The sequence below is a fragment of the Megalops cyprinoides genome, chromosome 1, assembly GCF_013368585.1.
Source record: "Megalops cyprinoides isolate fMegCyp1 chromosome 1, fMegCyp1.pri, whole genome shotgun sequence".
Lineage (NCBI taxonomy): Eukaryota > Metazoa > Chordata > Actinopteri > Elopiformes > Megalopidae > Megalops > Megalops cyprinoides.
Genome location: NC_050583.1, coordinates 37,208,766 through 37,223,587, shown reverse-complemented (window position 1 = coordinate 37,223,587; position 14,822 = coordinate 37,208,766). Strand labels below are relative to the sequence as shown.

Below are 14,822 nucleotides of genomic sequence, written 5' to 3'. Positions count from 1 at the left end.
CTGTAGGTTGTCAATGACGTAATTTTGTGCGAATCAGTAGCTTTGCTCCGGTGGCACATTGTGATTGAGAGCATACCGCTGCGGCCAAGAGCCTTTAAGTCGAGGTGCTGCTTAGTGCTGTGGGGGACAACAGTTCAAGTTCTTCAGTCGAAATATCGGTGGCTATTCACCTAAAATAATTTCAACAATACAGAATGTGAAGCATTCAGTAGAAGCGGATAGATTAGTTAAATATTGAAAACAAATTGCATGAATAAGTCTTGTAATACCTTTTTGCAGTGTTATGTTTTGTTTCTATTTGTACATTTACAGCATTGCACCATCACTGCATGCTCATTTGTAATGGTCATCCAATATGTACATCAGTGAGTATCATGGAGATAAGCAACAAACATAATTAAATCACTTTCTACTATTCAGTTATTTTAATTCAGTTAATTGTTTACTTAATTTTACAGATTACATAAATACAGATTTGCTCTGTTACATCATCACACACTTCATGATATAATTCTGAATGAGGGAATCTGAGGTATACGGTGAATTAATTTATAGAGCATGTCAGGATTCCAGTTTGAGATATGTTGTACATCACACAGCTTAATGTGATATTTAGGACTCGTAGTGCGAATGCAGCACAAACACACCGAGCTCTGTGAGACTTGCTTCTACTGTCTAGCCGACAGAGCTCACGCTAACTGCTTTTATTTGTCTATTTGTCTTTCCCCTGCTTTTCTTCTCTTTCTGTCTGTGTGTGTGTGTGCGTGTGCGTGTGTATGTGTGTGAGTGAATGGTGGAACACGGTCACACAGGATCCTAGCCAGTAGACGTTTGAAGCTGAGTGGACGAGCACAAACAATCCCTGGCACACAGGATTGGAGTCCCCCACTTCCACCCTCTCCCTCCCCTTCCCTTCCCCATGGCTGGCCCGGGCTCAGGGGTGGTCTCTCCTTATAAAAGCACTTGGTGCATCCCATCCACCCTTGTGACTGAGCATGGAGGGCCAGAGAGTGCTGTCGTCCTACAGGAAGCGCTTTGGGGGGACGGGGGCTGGTGGGGGGCGCACCAGCCTGTCCTCCAGCCGCTACTCCGTCCACAGCAGCCCCCGGGCCTCGCGCCTCTCTGGCGGGGCGTTCCTCCTGGGCGCTGGGACCGCCGACCGGCTGGACTTCTCGGCCGACTCGCTGCTGAAGGCGCAGTACCGCGAGACTCGCACCAACGAGAAGGTGGAGATGATGGGGCTGAACGACCGCTTCGCCAGCTACATCGAGAAGGTGCGCTTCCTGGAGCAGCAGAACAAGGTGCTGGTGGCCGAGCTGAACCAGCTGCGGGGCAAGGAGCCCACACGCCTGGGGGACATCTACCAGGAGGAGCTGCGTGAGCTGCGCAGACAGGTGGACGGGCTCAGCGCAGGCAAGGCCCGCCTGGAGATAGAGAGGGACAACCTGGCCGCCGACCTGGCCATGCTCAAGCAAAAGTAAGCAGATGTGTGTGAGGGGCTGAGAGTGTGCGTGTACATGTTGACACGTGTGCTTGTGTGCGTATGTAGCGCTTGGGTCCTCTGCATCTTTAACAGGAGCTTGAGGTCTGTGTTGCTTGTGCATTGTACCATATGAATCGGATAGGAACTTCCACTTCTTATTAATAAACAAAGCTCACACAATTAACTGGGGATACTGTACTTGCCCAAAGCTTTAATCGGCAGTAGCAATTGTAACTGATTCAAGTAATGTTTGAGCAGCATTATTATTTTGTTCTCTTGGTAATTCATTCAGAGAATGTAAAATGATTATTTCCTGCAGCTGTATTGTGGAGTGTTGCGGAGTATGCGACAGGGGCTGACGAGGGGAAGTTTGTCTGTGCTGTGTAGGCACACTGTGTACTGGCCATTCATAACATCACACACAGGGTGCACAGACAAGGAGCCAATCAGGAAGAGCCAGCCAATCTCCAGACCAGAACCCACCATTAATCAACAATGGCACCAACCAACTTAAGCAGTACTTGTTTTCATACTGCAAGAAAGAAAAAGCCTGTAACCCCGGTTCAGTGTTGAATATTCAGCGGTCATGTTTTTATTCTGGCCATGTTTTTATTCTGGCGACGTCATCAGTGCCTGGAGAAGGCAAGTTTTTGTTTTCTTGCCGTATGATCAGTTGTGAGTATGTGGCTTTATGATTAGACTGGATTGGACAGAACCATGACGAAATGTCAATGAATATCAACGCCCACCTTTAAATCACAAGCACTGATTTGTAGTTACAGACTTTTTCCTTTTAAAAAACATCCCTCAAAAAAAAACCCTAAAATGACAATACTACGATGCTGGTGCTGGGTTGCAGTTAAATCTGTCCCTAATGTGGCTCAGTTCCAGCTAATCTTAAAAAGGCCGAAAGTGATGCCTGCAGTAGTGTCTTCAGAAGGACAAGGAGGGCTGGCCTGAACTGGGCTGTAGAACTCTGGATACTCCTCCAGGGAGAGCCAAGAATACTGCTGTATGTCTGTGGTCACCCTAGTAAGTTTTTTTTTTTTTTTTTGTGGAATATGTTACATGTGCCTGTGCCTGTGTGTGTACTGTAGTGTTTTAGTGTCACAGTTGAGGCTTGGCAGTTTTACTGGAAACATTAAAACTTGAATTGAACTAACTTTTGCCTACATGCAAACATGTTGCATTGTAACACTAAAAGATTGTTTGTAATGTTTGTAATCATAAGCTTGAAGAATCCTGCACAACAGTAGCAACATTACAGTACATTACTAATGTACTGTAATGTTACAGTACATTAACTAATTGTTAGCAGGTCTACGTAGGCTAGAATGGCATTGGATGCACTTTGTACACGTAAAACCACTCAGTTCAAAAGTTCAGCTGTTGTTCGTAAGTTGTGCCTTTTTTATTAATCACTGAAACCCATAAACATCCATAGATTATAAGAAAAAAACATTCTAGCTGTGATCTTTCCCCTCTATCATGTTACAATAAAACATTTTACACATTCACAGTTTTGGGGGAATTAATGGAGAAAGCGGTGTGCCCTGTGGCTTTAAATGCCTCATATATATGCATATATGCCTCAGGGATGATTTTAGCATCTTGTCTGTGGAAAAAACTCATCCCCACCTGTGGCTGAAATGGAAAATTATTCAGGCAGATGGCGTGTGAATGATTCACAGCACAATGGAGGGGCTGAGCCTTTGTCAGGGCAGCTGGTGGGTTCAGCAGACTCTGGCTGTGCTGGGTGTGAGCTGTGACGGTGGGAGAGAGGTCCCGGGCACAGCGCTGTCTGTGGGAGCTGCTCTGCTGGCACAGGCATTGTGAGTGTTGATCGAGGCCGTTGAAGTTTGTTGACCAGGTTTTTTTTTTTTTGTTTTTTGTTTTTTTAGAGTGGACTCAAACCTGGAGACTCGCAATACAGCATGCAAGTTTTGGTTGTTATCTAATCAGTTTTCTCTGATTGTCTTGTTTTGGGGTTAACAGGCACTAAGTCTTGGGCAGCCTCTTTAACCTTCTATAGGCCAGTGTGGCACGAGCATGACGACCCTGCCGTCCTGCGGAGAAAGTGCATGTGGGGAGTTGGGGACAGCTCATGTTGTCTTTAAGAAAAGAAGAATGACGAAGCAGTTACCCAGCACACCGCAAGGAGCAAAAACATGGCGTGATTAGACCGTGCTGTGAGTTCTTGTGTCTCCTGCAAAGTGTCTGTGCTACTGAGTCGGATCCATAGCAGACGGCTTGTTGGATGTGAAAATTAAGTTGGTCAGTATCATGTGCCAGGACAGCTTTAGAGCATCCTGCAAAAGCTGTTTCACAGTGCTGACACAAACAAAGAGCCCATTCACCCCGTGTCAGTCTGGCCCCTGTTTGTTTCCTCCGGCCTGCTTTCTTACTGACCTTCTGGGGGGAGGCTGAGAAACTGTAACGGCACCCATGCAACCAGCATTTTTCTACATTCTGGTACCCACCTTTTGAAATCAGAGATCTCTGTCCTGTCAGTCTGAGGATAGGGGGCCAAAAACATCACGCATTACAGTAGTTTAAAGCATATCTGATGTGAACAACACGTTCACACATCTCCCTGTGTGTGAAATTCTTTGAAATTCCTTCCTTGTGAAATTCTGGGCAATACTCCTTCAGTTATGGTCACTGGTATTCCAGCATTTTCCATGGTTACAGTGGCAGCCTTTGCCCTGGAAGATGAGGAGTGTCTGTTCTGCATGACCCTTACTCAAAGGAAAGGCTCAGTGCTGCCCAGCTCATTGTATTTGTGTAAATAGCTAATGCTAATAGACAGGCTCTCTCCCTACCATATTGTCTGCTGCTCTCTCTGATCATGCCATTCAAGCAGGGTATTCTCATATAAACATTACCATCCCTACGCACTGTATAAAGGGCCTTCCATGTTTACTGTATGAATTAATTTATGGACAAATGAATATGAAGGGCACATTTCACCTGTTACATTAAATCAGCACCCCACCCCATCCTGACCTCTGGTTCACGCTTGTGGACTTGACACTTTCCTCCTCCCCACTTTTCCTCACTCCCTCCATCATTCCCTCTTTGCGGGGGCCCTCAGAGATGGCGCTGGTGGGGGCTGATCTGGGGGCAACTTAGTCAACTTAGCTCACAGAATGAGCCATTGTGAGAGAGGAGGCAGAGTGACTGAGTGTGTGCTGGCCTGAGTCAGAGGGTGGAGAGGCCTCCAACAGTTACATCGGCAACTGTGAGTGGTAACAGGCTGGCTGAAGGCTGCGGGTAAGAGGGAAAGCTACAGCAGCTGCAGACCAGAGGAACGTGTATGTGTGTGAGTGTGGAGAGATGTAAAACTGTGTGTGTGCGCATGTGCATGCATCTGTATTTTGCATTTGAGAGTTATTCCGTTATGGAGCAACAGGACAGTAAAAAAGTGTAATACTACTGAAATAATAGCTGATTGTTTTGAGAGAGGTCACGAGGAGCTTAATCACATTTTCTTCTGCACTCTCCTTCCAGGCTCTCCTCTAAATAGAGGGGATTCACTTCCTCACACAGTGTGTGGTTTTCTCTTACTCTCAGACTGCAGGATGAGATCAATCTGCGGCTGGAGGCAGAGAACAACCTCAGCACCTTCCGACAGGTGAGTGTTTACACGCAGACGCCTCCTCACCTTCCTGCAGAAGGAAGTGAGGGTAGTATATTTAAGGTTTGAGGGTAAAAGATGCTGACAAGCTCTTTCCTCTGTCTCTTTCCTTCTCCCGATATGCACGCCTCCTTAACCTCTCCCTCTATCACTCTGTCTCCCTCATTTACCCTTGTCCACTTCTTCTTCCTTCTCTCTCCTTGCCTCTGAAGGACGTGGACGAGGCAGCGATGAACCGCGTCCAGCTGGAGAGGAAGATCGATAGCCTGCAGGATGAGATCAACTTCCTGAAGAAGATTCACGAGGAGGTGAGAACGATCTCCGTGGCAACCCGGCAGGGCGCGAGTTGCCTTTTCCATTTCCAAAACCCAGACCGCGTAGATTGCAGGGCAGAACGTGATTCTTTTGACACGGCGAGTGAAATCAGGGAGGGTGGTCACAGCCCCGTGTTTTGTCCATCCCAGGAGCTGCATGAGCTGCAGGAGCAGCTGATGGCACAGCAGGTGCATGTGGACGTCGACGTTTCCAAACCGGACTTGACGGCGGCGCTCAAGGACATCCGCACCCAGTACGAGGCCATGGCTGCATCCAACATACAGGAGACCGAAGAGCTGTACCGCTCTAAGGTCAGACTCCTCACTCTCCGACATCACCTCTATGCCTCACTCGGTGATCTGTGGTTTCCAGGTTTACTGCTGCACTTTGACAATGCTCCTGCTCTCACATATCACCAGTCCTCTCAGTATGTGCTTCATTCAATGACTATCTTTCCTCAAAACCTGCAAATGAGCTATGCTGTCAACTCATTTTGAGCACCCACAACACTGTTGAGCTTAAGTATACACCCCCCCTCTCTCAGATCTCCTATGCCCTCTCTCTTTCTGCCTATTCCTTCCCTCAACCTCTCTACAGTAGAAAGTCTACAGGACGATAAGAGGATGTAGCCCTTGTTTCTAGCCCTCTTGCTGTTTCCGAACAGCCAATTTAGAGCGCCTGGTCAGATCAGTGGCAAAAACAATTGCGATAAAACTTCAATAGACATTCAGATGCCATTCTCAATACAATTTACCCTTTTTATCTACGAAAAAACTGGCCACTCATTATTCTCATTGTTGTTCTTTACTTGTCTGTTTTGTGACAGAAGAGAGATGATGACAGTACTATATTGAGAAAATGTATTGCACTGACTAGTTTGCAGATTTGACCGATGCAGCCAATCGTAATGGAGAAGCTCTGCGACAGGCAAAGCAGGAGGCCAATGAATATCGCAGGCAGATTCAGGTTCTGACCTGTGACCTGGAAGCACTCCGTGGAACTGTGAGTCAGCTTTAAGTTTTTCAATTAAGTGGTCAGTAATTTTGTAATGCAAGAGGTAAACTCTTCCATGGTCCTGCCACAGTTAGAGTGGGTACTATTAGTATCTCTTAAATCACAGGATGAGGGATGATCAAAGTGTTTGCTACATGTTAATATAAATTTCCAAAACATCACAACTGGTGTCCTGGACCTCCACCCTGGACCAAACTTTCATTTGGATGGGAATTAAGGACAGAGTGATAGAGAATATGATTGCAGTCATCCGAAAATGATTCCTCTATCATTCTCTGTCTGCCATTGACTCTCTTTCTCTCCTCTCTCATGTCCTCCGTTCCCTGTCTCTGTCACACTATTTCTCTTTTGCTCCTCTCTCTATACCACTCCCTCTCCTCTCTGTCTTTCTCTATCCTTCTCTCCCTCTCTCTTTTCTTCTTGAGCAGAATGAGTCTCTGGAGCGGCAGCTGCATGAGATGGAAGATCGTTTCGCCATGGAGACAGCCAGCTACCATGACAACATGGCCCGTCTGGAGGAGGAGATCCAGGCCCTGAAGGAAGAGATGGCCCGCCACCTGCAGGAGTACCAGGACCTGCTCAACGTCAAGCTGGCCCTCGACATCGAGATTGCCACCTATCGCAAGCTGCTGGAGGGAGAGGAAAGCCGGTGAGGAGAGGAGAGGAGAGGGAGGGAAAGTGGAGAGGGCAAGGAGGGTAGGAGAGATATAAGGTGTGGGGGGGGGGGAGAGAATTGGGTGTAGTAAAAGAGAGGAGAGAGAGGGAGATGGAAATGATAGAACAGGGGAGTAAGAAGGGACTGCAAACACAGCTCATTACCTGCAGGAGGCTGCTGAGGGAGTTCATTAGGAGGAGTTCATTCACCGGGAGAATTGTGGGAAACAAGAGAAGGACAGGAGAGAGAGGGCAGACAGGCCGAGGAAGAGAGAAAGTGGAAACACTGAAGAGATGGAATGGGGGATGAGGAGACGAAGAGGGAGATGAGAAGAGAGGCAGTGAAAGAGAAGACATGATTGAATGGAAACAGAGATGGTGAGAGGCTATGAGAAAGGAAGGATGAGAAGAATAAATGGGACACATGCTGAGAGAGAGCGAGAGAGAGAGGAGGTAAGATAGGTCTCTGACAAGTGCTTTGTAACCACCAGTAGTACATTGCTACAATGTATTGCTATTAATATAGGGGGAGTGGAGAGGTCAGACAGATCATGGTGTGACATGAAGGCAGGGGATGATGGGGTATCTGTCACATGACTGAACTCAGGTTGTTTCCTCACCAGGATCACTGTCCCGGTACAGAGCTTCTCCAATCTCCAGGTCAGAGGTGAGACACACATTTTCACATCTTCCTACACATCTTCTCCACCAGGGGGCACAAATGTATCAATGCACTGCCTCTACTTTTCAAACTACCATTTGCTCCTTCCTGCAAATTGATGAACAACTTCATGGCATACTCATTAAAGTATATAAATGATGTTAAGTTCTTTTTGACCTTAAGAATGAATGTTATATATATATGCACTTGACTTTTGGCATTCAATTCAGTCAAAATAACATAAGTGTTAGCACAAAACAAAATGTAGCATTGAGTGGTACCCACAAAAACTTGTATCAGACCACCTAAAAATTAAAGGCATTAACTGAAACCTCTTCCTACATCCTACACCCTACACCCTACTGCATCAATGTCCTCTGTGCCAAAGACACAGTTTGCACCAATTAAGTGGATTCCTTCTCACTTGAGTTTTGATAAGGAGTATAAAAGGTATTAGAATGTGAGTGTTTATTCTGCACCATCTTTTTTCACCTACATTTTGTTAGAAGCCGCTTTCCTAAATCAGGCTGACACAATCCTGCTCTTGGAGGGTTGCAGTCCCTGCATGTTTTTTTGCTATCCCAAAATATCAGTCTCGGACCAGGGTGCATTTGTTGAACTGGTTCAAATGAGAATTAAATAAAGTGTGCTTGAGTGTGGCCCTGCCAGGAAATGATTTTCCGCTCAACTCTCCTCTCCTACCTCGGGTTTCAACAATGTTAGAAAGCCATGTGATTTACAGCTAATTATGCTACTCAGCTGGGCCCTGTTTGATGGGTACATTTGCCAGATAAACTCGAAATGTATTTTCTATTTGTGATTAATTTAGAATACAGTACATTTTCTTTGGTAAGTATCATTTTTGCTGCTTGACAACTCCAGTACTTCAACTCCCACGCACTCAACTGATTACTGTTTTGTCAAGAAATGACTTTCATTTTCAATGGCTCTCATTTGCTGCTTTCACGTCTCGTATACAGGCATCCCCCAATGGGACTGCTGGTTTCGTTTATTTAAGTGGAAAAGCAGAGGCTAGACATCAGCCTTCTTAATCTTGAATGAGAAAGGCAGCCTTCAGTGCTTCACTCGCTCATTCTAATATTCTGCATTCAGGCCATGTTTGCATGTTGCCCTTTCACTGGTTAATTTGGCATGAAAAAAACATGTGCATGGTAATGTAGTGATAGGTTGTACAATCCAATACAAACAGAACATAAATAGCTTGTAGCATCAATGAATATGTAAATATGTTAATGAATGTGTATTTATATACTCTATACTCTAATTATCTTAAAATGCATATTCACACAGCTTTTTTTGCAAAGGAAACCTACATTCAATATGAGGCAGCCACAAATGTTCATTGTCAAGAAAAACAGACTTCAATAAATCACCATGCAGTTCTGACTTATTCTGCCATCTCTGCTGTTACTCTTACTTATTAGTTAATCAGATGTTGAAAACTGTTTATCATCATCAGATCAAAACATGTGTTTGAGGTGATAGTATCCAACATGTTTTAAAATGACATCCACAGTCCCTGAAAAAAAATGTCAGTGTTCAGGGCATTTTTGAAGGGGAATGCTGTGCCCCTGAACATGCACTCAGCTGGCCCTCACAAAGGAGAGGGCAGAGGACTCACAAGGTGTGGCAGGCCTCACTAAATCTCTCTGCAACCTCTCTGTCCCAGAGTCCAGTCTGGACAACAAGCTCTCCCCTGACGCCCTGGTCAAGAGGAGCATTCTGGTGCGAACCGTGGAGACCAGAGATGGAGAGGTATGTTAGCAGAGGAGCATGTGCTCAAGTGTCCCCCATCCAGTGGTGCAGTAACATCAATGACTACAACCACTGAATGTAATATCACACATGAAAAATTTGCTATTTTCAAAAAATTATTATATAGAGTGACATAACATCTTTAAATTTTTTTTGTATATCTGCAATGAATATTAACACTTTGCCATAAAAAAAGTTTCAAGGAAATTAAAATAATCCTTCTTGGGAAAATATAGTCAAAATATCTTAAAAAGTGGGTTTTTCAGCTCCAAAGCTATATTTAGCAAGACCTGTGGCACTCAATTTTTTATGCAGAATACTACACAGAATCAAAATTTGGTTGCAAGAAAGTGGAGATTTGGTTTGATTCCAAGAACTAGTGGAGATATTAATTTTTGAAAATTGAAGATTCTTCGTTTGGGTAAAAAAAATATTTATTTTTATTAATTTGATTACTGTAAAACATTCAGCACAACTATTTACATGAATACATGTTGCAAATTATCCTTAGGGTTTCTTGGATGTTCAATACAAATTTCAACCCAATCCAATGAAAAACAAGTAAATGACGAGGCTTATGATACACATACAAAGAATCGCAAAAATGATGAAATTTAGCTCCGAGGGCCAAACTTCAAAAATTCATAACTAAAAAAGTACTTGGAGTAGGGCTATAGGATTTTGCAGGGTCCCATGAATTTAATAGAAGTTTTTACATGAATTCTTTCAAGAAAATCCATGACATGAACTGGGAAAAGTTCTGAATTCAGGGTGAGTTGGCATGGAATGACCCTCATAATACATCTCATGGTATTCACAACTATGGTATTCTTCCAATTCATTGAATATATAGTAGTGTTTTATTATTTTAAATACAATTTGCAACATCTCTGTGTAAAGCAGTGTTTCTCAACCCTCTCCTGGAGGGCCCCCTGCCCTGCATGTTTTAGATCTCTCCCTGCTTCAACACAGCTGATTCAAATGATCAGTTGGTTATTAAGCAGCTTCAGGAGTTCATAACAAGTTGATCATTTCAATCAGCTGTGCTGGAGCAGGGAGAGATCTAAAACATGCAGGGCAGGGGGCCCTCCAGGAGAGGGTTGAGAAACACTGGTGTAAGGGAAAGTACCCGCAATGTTCCAATTCTTCCACCAGAGGGTACAATTTGATCTAAATTGAAGACGCACTGTTTTTGCAGGCAGTTGTGGTTAAAACATAGTGGCAACTTGTATGCACCACACATGGGGTCTGCAGACAGTTTGTCTTACAGCTGTATAACAAAACCAAACTCTGCTGGAAATTTGACTATACATGTCCTGGGCTGTTTGCAGTTCTGAACTGAGCTCTCCCAGTCCTCTCTAGGGAGGGGTAGGCATATACAGAGGAAAGTATTTTTTTCACAATCTGCTACAATTGTGTGGATGGCACATTTATATTACATTTATATTTAATTAAAACCATGTTATTGTAATGATAAATGACATGTTGATTTTGGGTGTCAGATACGCTGACATTACATTTATACATCTGACACAGTCACATAAACCAATCGTGTATCAGCAGCCAGAATGAACCTGTTTTTTTCTGTATAGCTACAAGGTAAATACTGTAAGGGACAAAAACATGGTGATATAATCTCCTGCATGTATAGCCGAGGAGGCTTCACCTGTGCTCACACATCTCACACGCACACACACACGCACGCACACACACACACACACGCACCTCTGTTACGCACTGTGACCATTAACCACTGCCATTTTCTGCATGTGTTTCAGATAATTAAGGAGTCCACGGCAGAGAGGAAGGACATGCCCTAACTGCTTTGGACAGACGGTGTTAGCAATGGCTGACCCTCAGTTGCTTCAACATAACATTAGATTGCTGTGACCTTCGCTGACACCTCCTTCCCACCTACCCTCCTGCCCTCCCAATCCCTCTTCTCTACCCTGTCTTGTCCCATAACACCCATGTCATCTCCACAGGAAGCACACCTACCCTCATCAAAGTAGCCTCTTTAACAAACACACACACACACACACACACATACAAATATACATATGACAAATTTAAGTAAAATAAACTCTTAGTATGAACAATGGAGGGTTAATATCTTTGTAAAGGATGCCATGTTTTGTTTCATTTTTACCTGAACTGAATTTTCCCAAAACACCCCCAGCACCAATGGGGAAGATTGTGGGGCGCAGAGTGCAGTGAGACTTGGATCCTGAGGGGCAGCATAATTAGGCGAGGATATCTGCTGGCGCGGCTGCCCCAGTCTGAAGGTAGCGAGTGAGACAAACGGCGATGGATGGTTTGTGTTGGGCCCATGGAAGGGAGCAGGCAAATGTAATGGGATCTGTATACATGTGAAGCAGGGGGACGTCCATGGGGGCTGGAGCCCAAACGGATCTCAGACGTGGACCAAGGCATGTGTTAGGTGCTGTAAATCGTATGTGTTTGTCAGTAGGTTTAAGTTAGGTTTTAGTCACGAGTTACTCCCTCACAGTTCACCCCTATCTGTTCTGCTGTCTCTCCCCGTAACCAAGCTTGTCCTCACCCCGTATCCTCACCTCCTCCACGTCTGTCTCTCCTTCCCTAAAACTCAGCTGTCATTGCTCAGCCTTCTCTCCCTCTGTCATGGATCCCCCCCCCCGAGACCCTGTCCAGGTCATTCCATTTCTCCCCTCACTGCTGTGTCCTCCTCTGTGGGAAGAGTTTGCTCGAGAGGGTGGAGCTGTTTGTCTCCTGGAGTGCAGTAAATTCCTGCTATTAACACATAGACAGTGACAGTTCAGGAGCCCGGCGTGGGAGGGAGGGAATTACGGAGTGAGGGGGGTGACTAACATGACTCAAATTGTAAGGGTAGCCCGCCCTGCCCCGACACGGATACACACCCCTTTCCAGATTTGCTGATGTCAGGGAGAGAGAGTGCAGCAGGCAAGCCCCACTGACACATGCCCTGGCATAGACAAGGGTGTTCCTAAAGCTGAGGAAAATGCGGGAGAGGAAGTTCCCGAGGTGACCAGACTCTTGGGAGAGAAGGATTCCCTGGGAGGGTAAGTAGAGGTGGTCAGAAGAGACTGACCCTTCTGCAAGGGTGTATCAGGACCTGTGGTTCTCACTGCACACACTGCAGCTCTCCAAGACCATGCCATGCTTTCAGCTGTGAATACCAGATGATCTTTCAAGATAATTTTCAATAGGTTTACACTCCTACCTAGGTTCAGGCTGGGTCCGGTTCTGAGCTGGTGATCAGGACGCCATTAAGGGTCTCTCAGTCTAGAGCGGTCTGATTGAAAGCACTGTCTGATCAGCACAACACAGACCTGTCCTAATCGCACTGTGTGTCCCTAGATAGCGTATCAGCCCATAGGGGGTGTGGTAGAGTGTCATCCTATAGCAGGTTACCCTCCCACTGTGGAGAGTGACAGCAGTTGTTGTAGATTATATGGATGCTACAAACGTCCAGCCCTCTCCACAGAGAGAGGTAAAACTGAGGCCCAGGCACTCATTTAGGGACTCTTCATTGATTCAATGAGGTGGGACTCACTGAACCTGTACTTGTTTAGCTAATCACCGCTACACATTCTGAGGACACCCCCTCGCATTCCCTATACGTCAGTCCTCTCAGCATGTCCTTCCCTCTTGCCTTTGCTGTCAGTCACAGCATTCAGAATCAGTGGCTTTGCCCATCACTTAGCCATAGTAGACACCTGTATCTTCTAGCAAAGCAAAACTCATCTCCTCTGAATTATTTTTAAGCAATAACAAATAAACCATTGTAGCATTCTTGACCTTAGCTGTGACTACATTGTAACCAATTAAAAGCAATAAAAACACTTGCAATGTGATTAATATTTATTATGCTTATAATCCAAAATGTGTCTTTCTTCATTTGCACCAGCTATACCTGATACAGTTGACACTTGTACTGTGTCACAGCTTATTTAAGTGAGACACAGAGCTAGCAGAGTGAACATGTGAAATGGATGCATAGGTGTTGTATAGGTGCTGTATTCCATCCTCAAGTCTGAGCAATGGGAATCTGAAACACATCTGCATTGACTTGTCAGATGTTTTCAGACAACCATCAGTGATCATTCAAAAAACCTGAAAATATTCTTAAAATCCAATACACTTTGAATGATGTCACTGAGTGTCACAGTCCTGCCATGTCAGACTAAGGAGTCTCTGTCTCCATTCAGCTCATGAGTTCCAATGATGGAAATTCCAGTTCAAGCATTCAGAGACAGAGCATTTAATCTGAAGTATAGAGAGAGTCTGTTATTTCAGTAACACAGACTGTCAACTAAAACTACTATAAGTGTTTGCTGGTAACATGTACATTTATACTGAAATAAATGTTTTAATACCTGTTTCTGTGTCTTGCCCCCAAAAGTAGAGGAATGAAACCCATTCACAACTTCCTTTTTGAATTTTAATGGACCATCCATCATTTCTAAGATGACCACAGCCATTCAAAACTCCACCAATAGATGGAGTGCGTAAAATGCAATACACTGAATGAGGCATAACTCTGCCCAGGCCAGAGGCATTTCTATTTCCATCTGACTGTAAATATCCTGCTTAAATCATCCCCAGAGGTGCCAGCAGTGTCCTGGTGTAAGTGCCAATCCATGATAAGTTGCCATAGAAACCATACATCTTGAAAGCTTATACAGACATTTTCCACCAAGGTTTGTGGCTAAATACAGCCATCTTGCTTTAGTTATTTGTTTTTATTTATAATGTAAATATTACTGATAATAATGGTATAGAGTTTGTGTTACACCCGTGGGTAATTCATGAGGCTTTAAAATGGCTAGAAACAATATCCTGACTAGACGGGGTAGTTTTTTCACATGAAAGTAAGAGGAGGGCCAGGTGTTGACCAGCCCCCCCCACCCCCCCACCCCAAAGCATTTGTACAGTACTGTACATTCGATACTGTCCAATGCACTTCATGCTACCCAGAGAACTGTGACATGAGGCCAGGGCATGTTGCACTGTGCCTTGACCCGGGGCCTCCTTTCAGGCCTCACTGCTCCCTCTGTGAGGCATGGAAATCAAGGGTAATAACACAAGCGCTCTGTGAATAATTGAAATCTTATTATAATTTTGCCCTTGTTGGAAGTGAAGCACATTGAGACCCATGTGACTGAAATAATCAGACCTCTGCCTCTGTGTTTCTGACTCCCCCTGCTACACCCCCCCCCCCCCCCCCACTCCAACGCTCACAGTGGCCAAGTGAAACTGGAACAAATTATTTGTCACAAGTA

General features: G+C 44.8%; 1 protein-coding gene across 1 annotated transcript; it reads left to right on the top strand.

Moving 5' to 3' along the window:
* Positions 1 to 995: 995 nt before the first annotated feature.
* LOC118782097 (glial fibrillary acidic protein-like) lies at positions 996 to 13,710 on the top strand. Its single transcript, XM_036535355.1, has 9 exons — positions 996 to 1,477; positions 5,057 to 5,117; positions 5,333 to 5,428; positions 5,585 to 5,746; positions 6,312 to 6,437; positions 6,878 to 7,098; positions 7,727 to 7,770; positions 9,455 to 9,540; positions 11,319 to 13,710. The coding sequence occupies exons 1-9, from the start codon at positions 996 to 998 to the stop codon at positions 11,358 to 11,360; spliced, it is 1,320 nt and encodes a 439-aa protein (XP_036391248.1). The 3' UTR covers positions 11,361 to 13,710.
* The last annotated feature ends 1,112 nt before the right edge of the window (positions 13,711 to 14,822 follow it).